The 9,579-nt window shown below is 50.3% G+C and overlaps 1 protein-coding gene across 8 annotated transcripts in view; it reads left to right on the top strand.

The window, feature by feature from the left end:
• Positions 1 to 9,579, top strand: part of ARHGAP22 (Rho GTPase activating protein 22) — a 182,082-nt gene that overhangs the window by 125,756 nt on the left and 46,747 nt on the right. The window contains exon 1 of one of the 8 annotated variants that reach the window (XM_010854418.1): positions 8,597 to 8,943. The exons of the other annotated variants lie outside the window; for them this stretch is intronic. Coding sequence (XP_010852720.1) covers positions 8,892 to 8,943 — 52 coding nt within the window. The 5' untranslated portion in view covers positions 8,597 to 8,891. Of the gene's footprint in view, positions 1 to 8,596; positions 8,944 to 9,579 lie in introns of those variants that run through there. 8 annotated transcript variants of the gene reach the window in all.

The raw sequence follows: 9,579 nt of genomic DNA, 5'->3' as shown, positions 1-9,579 counted from the left end.
ACACACACACACACTGGGCTTGGGAAGCCAAGCCGCCGGCCTCAGCTTCTCCTGCACATAGTGTGGATGGTGATGTGATCAGAGCAGCAACTTCCTAAAGTGCCTTGGAGGGGTGCCCACCTTTGCAAGCGCCAGCCGTGTGGGCAAGGCAGGACTGGCAGAGCTGCAGGAGGCCCTGTTTTCTCTCTGCAGCTGATGTTTGCAACGTTGTAGAAATTAATCCCTCTTCCTGGGTACTAACCAAGGAAGCGGGGGCGGAGCATGCACTTCATAAAGGTTAGTTCCCGTTTCCTTCTTTAGAATAATGAATTAAGCCAATTTTCCCTCCAGGTCACTGAGCATAAATCACAATTTTTCCCCCACTTGAAAGTGCCAGATCCACTCTCCTCTGCAGCCCCCACCTTGGAACAGTTCAGAACCTCCTCCTCATCTGACAGTTGGCATATTCCATTTTCGTATGTTGCTATTTTTAGCTTATTTTTTTTTTCTATGCATAAGTTATTTTTAAATGGGGCGTGGGCTGGTGCGGGGACATTGCCCTTACAATCAGTGGTGTTTCCAGTCCTGTTCTGGGTTTCCTGGGAGATCAGGAGACAAGAGGAGCCACATCAGGCCAGGCCCCGAGCCCGGCGAGCTGAGCTGTTGGGTGGAAGGTGGCCCTGGGGATACAGTTCTCAGAGTGTGGTCTTGCCCCCACACGTCCGCCCCCATTCCCACCCTTCACCTCCGACTTCCTCTCTGGACTCCTTCTTGCTCTGAAGGTGCAGTTTTGCTTTTGTGGTAATGGTTGACGCCTGTCCCTCCCGCCCCCCGCCCCCGCAGCCAGGCTGCATTATCCAAGAGGCAGGGCCCGTGTCACCGCTGTGTCCCCAGCACATGACGGTGCCTGGCACGTGGTGGGCCTGTAATGCACATTTTGTGGAAGAGGGACGGGGATAAGGGAAACCGGAGGTGGGTGAGGGGCAAACAGGGAAGGTGCATTTGAGCTGGGTTTTGATGAACGAGTAGGAGTTTACCAGGTGGACAAAATGGGATCGGCATCCCAAGAGGAGGGAACAGCGTGTGCACAGACGAGGCACGGAGCACGTGGCATATCCTGGGACAAGAAATAGGATGGAGTGCCTGAGGGGCCACTGATACGAGGAGTCATATGAGGCTGGGCTGAAGAGACCCCTCAGCTCATCACAGAGGAGCCCCAGAGGGAAGCAGTGGGCAGGGACGTTTCCTGGAGATAAAGGAGAGAGGCAGTGATGTGGAAATTTTACCAGAGAAGGGAGAGACCTGCTTCGTATTTCAGAGGGAACACTCTGGCCAGACCCAAGCATTCCCCAGCTGGCCCCATGTTCTTCCTTCACTTCTGCAATTGTCCCTGTGAGAAAAATCACAGCACCGGTTTTCCCACAGGGTGCTACCCCAAGCAAGGTCAACACGGATTCCCTAAAAACCCAAACATCCCCAGAACCACAAAAGATTTCCCAGGGAGACACTGGTTTTGAGAAATGAAACTCTGCTGAGGGGATGGGTGACAGAAGGGGAACGGAGTGCAAACCAATTGGAGGACATTTGGGACATTTTTCTAAATTAAAAGTACTCCAAGCACAGGGCAGGTCTGACTGCTCCAGGGCCAAACCAGGAGCTACCACCTCCCTTAACCGTGAACAGAAGCTGTGTTTATTCAAGAAAGTAATCTGTGCCCGTGAGAACACACACACAATAACACATATACTCACTAACACATACAATAACACACGCACACAATAACACACATACAAACACTTCAAAGAGCCTGTAGTGAGAAGTAAGCCTCCTATGGACATGAGTTTGGGTGAACTCCGGGAGTTGGTGATGCACAGGGAGGCCTGGTGTGCTGCAGTCCATGAGGTCGCAAAGAGTCGGACATGACTGAGCGACTGAACTGAACTGAGCTGAAGCCTCCTATTCCTGAGCCCTTTGCCTCCTCTCCTGAAGCTGCCTGGTTCCCTGAGTCCTTGTCCTTCCAGAGATGGAGCACGACACACACCCCACCCCGCGTGCCCACATCGCTCTCACACAGTTGGCAGCATGTGCTTGATGCTGTATTTTGCTTTTTCCACATAATAACGTATCGTCTCGTATCACATAGTTCCACCCGCTTCTTTTTTGGGATGTACGTCGTTTATTTAACCAGCACATTATATATGTAACCTGACGGACAGCTGGGCTGTTACCCTGTTATTCTCACTGTCTCCTTAGGCACGTGTGCAAATCTATCTGAAGGATAAACCCCCTAGGAATGGACTGCTGAGTCATTTAAAATTTTGATAGATATGGCAGTGCCCCCCAGTCAGCGGTTTTGCTTCCCCTGGTGTCATTCTCTGCGGTTTCAGTTACTCACAGCCAACTGCAGGGTGAAAATACATTACATGGAAAATCCCAGAAATAAAATACATATGTTTAAATTGCACACCACTCTGAGTATCAGTCTGAAATCTTGTGCCATCCTGCTGTGTCCCCCGGGAGGTTAATCCTTTTGTCTAATGGCTCCATATATACATAAACCCAGCTACTCAATGTTGCATATACTTAGCAGCCCACGCGGTTATTAGGCTGTCGAGGTATCACATTCACATAACTTTTATCCCAGTATATTGTTATAATTGTTCTGTTTTATTGTTCATTGTTAATCTCTTGTGTCGAGCCAAGTAGCTTCAGTCATTTCCGACTCTGTGACACTCTGGACCATAGCCTGTTAGGCTCCTCTGTCCATGGATTTCTCCAGGCATGAATACTGGAGTGGACTGCCATGCCCTCCTGTAGGGGACCTTCCTGACCCAGGGATCGGACCTGCATTTCTTACGTCTCCTGCATTGGCAGCCAGGTTCTGTACCACGAGTGCCACCGGGGAAGCCCTACTAATCTCTTACTGGGCCTAATTTATAAAGTGCACTTTATCACAGATATGTATATATAGAAAAACATCATCCGTATGGGGTTCGATGCTATCCACAGTTTCAGGCATCCGCTGGGTGTCTTGGAGCGAATCCCCAGTGAATATGGGGGTGAAGGGCTGTTATCAAATTATGTAGCACAAAGAGGCTGTAGGAAATTCCATATTACCATTCATTACAATGAAGAAAGTTGTTGACTTTCTTATTGTCTGCCCCGGGTCAGTGCATCCAGCTGTGAGCTCCCACCCCTTGGTGAGCTGGCCATCTGGCTCTGAGTGACTCCAAGGTGGCAGGGTGCCCAGCACCCAACCTGTTTCCCACTATGTGCAGTCTGCAGCCCAGCACCCACGTGTGATGGGAGGTTTCTTTCACTTGCCGCTTTATATTAAATACTGTTTTCATCAAGTGTTTCAAATATCATGGTTCAAGTATCAGAAGGCCAAAGCCAGTCTCCCTGCAAAACTCTCCCCAAAACGACTGCAGCTCCCACTGTCTTTGTCTCTTTCCAGCGATATTCTATACAAACCCGCATGTCTCTGTTCTCCCTCTCTGCTTCCCTTCCTTTACAAAAACTACCCTGTGTTACTTGTCTTTTTGCTTTTTTCACTTAACGGTATCTAGCAGAGGACATTCTGGGTACAGTGCATCCTCATTAGAAAAAAATAATAACCTGCAAATCATCACATGTGATAAATATCTATCCCTTTCCTCTCCTTTTGTCCTTTGTCATTTCACTTTCTTTTCTTTGCCTTGGAAATATTTTAAACTTTCCTGTAGTGAAGTTTTTTTCATGGGCTCTGGATTTGGGGTAGTATTAGAAAGGCCTCTCCCACTTTGAGGTTATACAAAACTTCTCCCACAGTTGATCCTGGTACTTTTGCGGTTTCGTTTTTAATCTTTAAATCATTGATCCATCATGATTTCTTATTTTGTTTTGAGATGTGCTGTAAGTATCCAACGTGACGTTTTTTCTTCAGGTGGCTATCCAATAGGGATATATTGTCCCTATTTTGTTTATTAAATAATCCGTCTTGTCCTTGCCCATTTGAAATAACTTCTTAATTCTGTTCCAAACTCTCAAGTACATTTGAGTCTATCTCGTTGATGTTTTGTAGTGTCATGCTGTTCTAATTATTATTGCGGTATACTTTACTCTGTTTTAATAATTGGTAGGGCTGGTATGACTTCCTTATTCTTTTTTACGAAAATGCATTTGCTGTTTTTGCTTATGAACTTTTGAATCAATTTGTCTAATTTAAAAAATGCTATTCGTACTTTATTGTGTTAAATTTATGGACTAAATTAGGGGGAACTGGTATCTCTGGGTTTTTCTACTCTATGGATGGTGTGCATTTCTTTCTTCTAATTTATAAGTAGATTGTGGTTTCTGTATATTTTGTATCTGGCTACCTTACTGAATTGCGTATTGCTTGTAGTGATTTTGCATATCACTGACCTAATAGCAATGATAATAAGATAATACCCTCCCCTCCTGCTTTAATAGCGTCATGTTCACTCTCTAACTGCACTGGCAGATACTTCCATGAGATGGTAATAACTGGTGATGTGGGCAGGCTTGTTTTGTGGCTGACCTTGATGGGAATGCGCTAGCATCTCTCCCAGTGTTGGCTTTGGGTACATCCATGTTGAGGAAGGATCCATCTATTCCTACTTAACATAGAATTTCTATCACAGATGTTGAATGTTGTCATGTACCTTCTGAGTTTTCTCTTGGACCCCGGCTGTGGGTCCACCAGGGTCCCCGGCTGGCCCCAGACCTGCCCTCCCTGTCAGCTCCTGGGGAAGCTGGTGCAGCAGTGAAGGGCTGTCTGGGGAGTCTCATTTCTGGACTGGGATACTTTCCAGTGCAAGGAGCAGAAAAACCTTCCTAATGAGCTTAAATCAAAAGAGATGTGTTATTCTCACAGATCGGGAAGCCCTGAGGTACGCAGCTCCTGGCTGAGCGATTCAGGGACTTGGCCAAGTCAGCAGGAACGTGGGCCCCTCCTTCCCCCACCCTCCTTGGCCTTTCAGTTAGCGTTGCTGGCTGGTCCCATGGTCACGTGACCACCAAACATCCCAGAGACAGACAAGCAGGTCACCCGCCTCGAAAAGAGAGGACTTTTGGTGAGGTCCTTCTTAGAAGTCAGGAGGCCTTTCTCGGAATCTGAGACTTCCCTTGTGTCCCAGAGGCTGCATCCTCCAGATTTAGCCTGTGAGGTAGAACTGCTTTCTATTTCTTTAAAAATCTTCCTTAAACACTCATTTTTTAATGGCTACATGTGAGTCTTTCTGGTTTCTGTACCCACTTTCCTAAGCCATCCCCTGACGCTGTTGCACTGGGTTCTGCTGTTGCCTGCCGTTGGGGCGTTTTGAGTTCCCAGCATGCTGGGTGCTGCTGTGGCCACTGTCATTTTCAGGCGAGTTAGAATTTTACTTTTGGTTCCAGTTCATCAAGAGGCGCAGTGGAAAACTCAGAGTCAGGGCCCAGAGCCCCGCAAATTACAGGGCTCGGGCTGTGGGGAGTCTGCAGGGGGTCCACTACATGCTGACTGCTTGGGCTGGGGGCTCTAATTCCCTGCCCATGACTGGGGTGGGGGACACACTTGTTCAAGGTGTCAGCTATTTCCTTGCCATTTCCTTGCCTGCTCTGGCCCTAATGTGGAATATCCAGGGGCCTGGAGGAAGCCAGGCACCCAGGGCACTCTGTTCAGGGGTTTCACTATCTGGGATTGAAAACAGAGCCTTCTCAACCAGCGCAGACCCAGGGAGGGAGAGGCCAGGGCAGGGTTCTCACGTGCCCCGGCGCAGTGGCACGGCTGCAGTCTGGCTGGAACAGGGCGCCTGCGCATCCCCCGTCTGCTTGAGCAAGCTTTCTCTATTCACAGGATCCTTCTCAGAAAACAGCACAGGGGCCCAGGTAGCTATTACATGCATGGAGCTTTGTGCACACTGAGGACCTGCCCTGGGATTTGCATCCTTTCTCCTCCTGGTGCGTTGTAGCAACCCCAAGTCACAGACTCCAGAGAGCCCTGAAGGAATCATGGAGACCTGAAGTCTCTGTTCCTCCCCTCCTGGAGCGTCTGCCGTCCAATCTCCCAGCCCCCAGCAAGCTCTCCTCCCCAGGGACAGTCAGTAACAGCTGGGGCGCCCACTGCAGTGCTCTGCTGGGGATAGAGCAGGATGGGGAGGGAGGGTGAGCGTTTGTGAGACCTTGGGCCCTGCTGTCACTGACAACAGAAACGCAGGGAGATTTTGTTTGCTTGGCAGGAGCATCTGACAGGCAGATGCCAGACTACCCAGGCTTCACTCCTGTGTTTCCAGCAGTCCTCTTCCATATCCGCTTTTGCTGGGTGGCTTCTTTCCCCACAAACTCAGAGGCGTCTTGGGGCCCACATTTAGGTCCCAAGACAAGCTTTCCCCTACTTTCTTCGAGCCCTGTGTCAGACAACTGCCCAACATTCTTTCTACTCTCCCCTCCCCACCTGCCCTTTCTCCCTTTTTCTCTCTGCATCTGTGACAATAAAATAAGCTGGCCAGCAATGCAGAGGTGGATATCAGCCTCCTCACATCCCCCACTGAGGGCTGGGGCAGTGGAGGGCTCACAGACACCAGCCACATAGATGACATCCTGTTGCTTTTTGCCCTGTTCTGTTCAAAGATACTAGGTCCCGACCACATGCAAGGGGGGTGATTGTCCAAGAGGGTGAATACCAGGAAGCAGGGTTCAATGAGGGCCATCTTGGAGGCTGACCAGCACAGCGATTGGGACCAGGAGGACAGACTGCAGCCAGACTGCCAGGGTTCAGATCCTTAACCTCCAAGAGCTCTTTGTGAATGGCCAACACTTTAGAAGACCAACTGGCAAGTCATTCCCCCTTGCTGACCAGTTGGGAAGCGCCATTCCAATGAGTTTTGTGACCTCAGCCAAATTGCTCAACCTCCCCCAGCCTCTGTTTTCGCATCTGTAAAATGGATATCCTAATTGTACTGCTTTCTAGAATTGTCCTGAGGACATGAAGCTGAGCTATGCAAAGCTCTTAAAACAGTGCCTAGCATGAGATAAACACCCGGTAAAACTTGGGTGTTCTGTCAGGAGGGACTGCCTATCACTTGCACAGAGCCCTCCATATGTCGCCACAGTGACCACTGCCCGTCACTACACTCCCGCCCCTTTCCAGGCTATTCTGGGAGGTCAAGGGAGGCAAGATCTCTCATGAAATTTAAATGCTTTAGCAGAGACACAATAAACAAATATATAAAGAAGCTAAGTTTCCTCTGTGCTACATTATACAGAGGAAAGAGTGGGAATGTCATTTGTTAGGAGGAGCAGTTACTTGACAAAAATTCCCACCTAGGGGGGTTTTCTCTAACTGATGTTTAAGCTGAGGTCTGAAGGTGAGAGGAGGGGGCAGCCCTGCCAGAAACTAAGAACCTGAAACTGAGAGGTTCCACTTGGAAGAGGACGAGCTTGAGGAAGCGAAAAGGGCCCAGGAGGGCTGATGGCAGTAAAAGGGTGGGCAAGAGGGAGGAGATGTGGTCAGGGGACCTGGAGGCACAGGACCACATCAGAGATGGATTTTATTCCAGGAACGGTAGGCTCTCCGAGGAGTTTTAAGCCGATGTGCTTTGCTTTTAATTGGCTGCTGGTCTTTGTTGAAGGGATGGGTGAATGGATGGACGGATAGGTACCTGTAGGAGAGGATGAAAGTGAAAGTTGCTCAGTCATGTCTGACTCTTTGCTACCCAATGGGCTGTAGCCTGCCAAGCTTCTGTCCGTGGAATTCTCCAGGCTAGAACACTGGAGTGGGTAGTCGTTCCCTTCTCCAGGGAATCTTCCCAACCCAGGGATCAAACCCAGGTCTCCCGCATTGCAGGCGATTCTTTACCATCTGAGCCACCAGGGAAGCCTTAGGAGAGGATCAGTTCAGTTCAGTTATAGGTAGACGTTTAGGAGAGATGGGCAGATAAACAGGTGGCATCAACTCACGTGCAGCCTCTTGCCCTGTGCCCTCACCAGTTTCATGCTGCTGCCTGTCCCGGCTCTTTAGGATGGTGTCTTCAGAGCTGCTGGTCCAGATCCTGACACTGTGCCCTGGAGGACTGAGCGATACAGGAGAGGCAGCTAGGCCTGGCAAGAAGGCTGTCTCAGGCTCTCTGCCTCCAGGATCAGGGATGCAGCCTAAGGGGTGGCATCTGATTCATGGAAAGAATCCAAAACTGCTAAATCCAAATCCTACTGGACATTTCCCCGCCTGGTGGCCCTGGGCCACTGGGAGCCCCAGCTGCCCTGTCATCACACAGGGAAGACAGAGGGTATGACAGCACTTAGGAAGTGGGTGCAGGGTCCTGCCCAGCCCCTGGCCTCATTGCCTCATTCAGTCCTCACCAGAATCTCCCAAGGCAGGTCTAGCCATTGGCCTCATCTTGCTGATGAAGGAATGGAAGCGTAGAAGGGTTATGTGAACCAGTAAGCACTTAGGTTTTCTCAGCCTTCTCCCATGTATTCACTGAATCTCCACCAACCAGGAGAGGAGGTCGGAGGCTCCACTTAGAGAGGAAGACCAGGAGGCACAGAACTGGTGGGGCTGGGGGTCCAGGCCTGTGCTCTCAGTCCCAGAAACCAGGAAGGGAGCATGCAGGGTGGCAGGCACTTGGGACCTGCCCAGGGGTTTCCACCGTAGACCCCCAGACAGGCCCCGACTCAGTGCCAATACCAACTGGAGGCCCACCCCTGCAGGAGCCCACAGTTCCTCCTCACCCCTCCCAACCTGGGATAGTCCCGGCTTTGAGGCACTGAGAAGTGCAGAAGTTCCCCAGGACAGGCTAAAAGTGCCTGGTCCCCAGTTCTCGGGCAGAGCGCACAGGCAGTCAGGAGGCTGTGACCTGGTGTGCCTGGCATCTGTTCCTGGGCGAGCTTGGTTGCTGCCGTCCTGCCCCCACAGCCCGGCCGGTTCTTGCACCATGCCTTTCTGCCCCACCAGGCATCTAAAGAGGAGCAGGCTGCTGCCCAGGGGTAAGTGTACAGCCAAGGCCAAGAGCCGGCTGCAGGACACCAGACTGGGGGGTGATTAACCCTTGAAGGGCAAGTGGCATTTGGTGGCTCCAAGTGAGAAAAGCAGGCTGCAGACCAGACAACAGGGATACGCGGGAGGCTGGAACTGCTGCTCGAGTTCAGCCCAGTGCAGCCTGGCAGGGATAGGCAGGGAACGCTGCCCCTGGGGACATCGCAGAAAAGCCTAGCTGGCCATGAAGCATCGCCCAGAGCTAGCTGCATGCACACATTCACGTGTGCGCACACACAAACACACACAAACACCACACACACACACACACACACACACACACACGAGTCTCAGGAAATTAGGATGGTGGGCTCTCCCACTCCCCTCCAGCCTCAGTCTAACCCACCTGAAAGCTGTCCAACCTTCAGCCACCAAGCCTCATATGACAACTGAGCCCTTGAAATGTAGCTAGAGCAGGCGTGCTGTTAGTACAAGCTACGCACGAGATTTTGAAGACTTAGTACAAAAAGCACATAAACGTACTGTGGCAGCGGTTTCTGATTATGTGTTGAATGCTGCTATTTTGGATCTGTTGGGATAAACAAAAATATATTGTTCAAAATAAGTTCTTTTTCTTTTTTATTTAT

This window comes from Bison bison, unplaced genomic scaffold (assembly GCF_000754665.1).
Source record: "Bison bison bison isolate TAMUID 2011002044 unplaced genomic scaffold, Bison_UMD1.0 scf7180017864341, whole genome shotgun sequence".
In the NCBI taxonomy this organism is placed as follows: Eukaryota; Metazoa; Chordata; class Mammalia; order Artiodactyla; family Bovidae; genus Bison; species Bison bison.
This window is presented reverse-complemented; position numbering and strand designations above follow the sequence as displayed.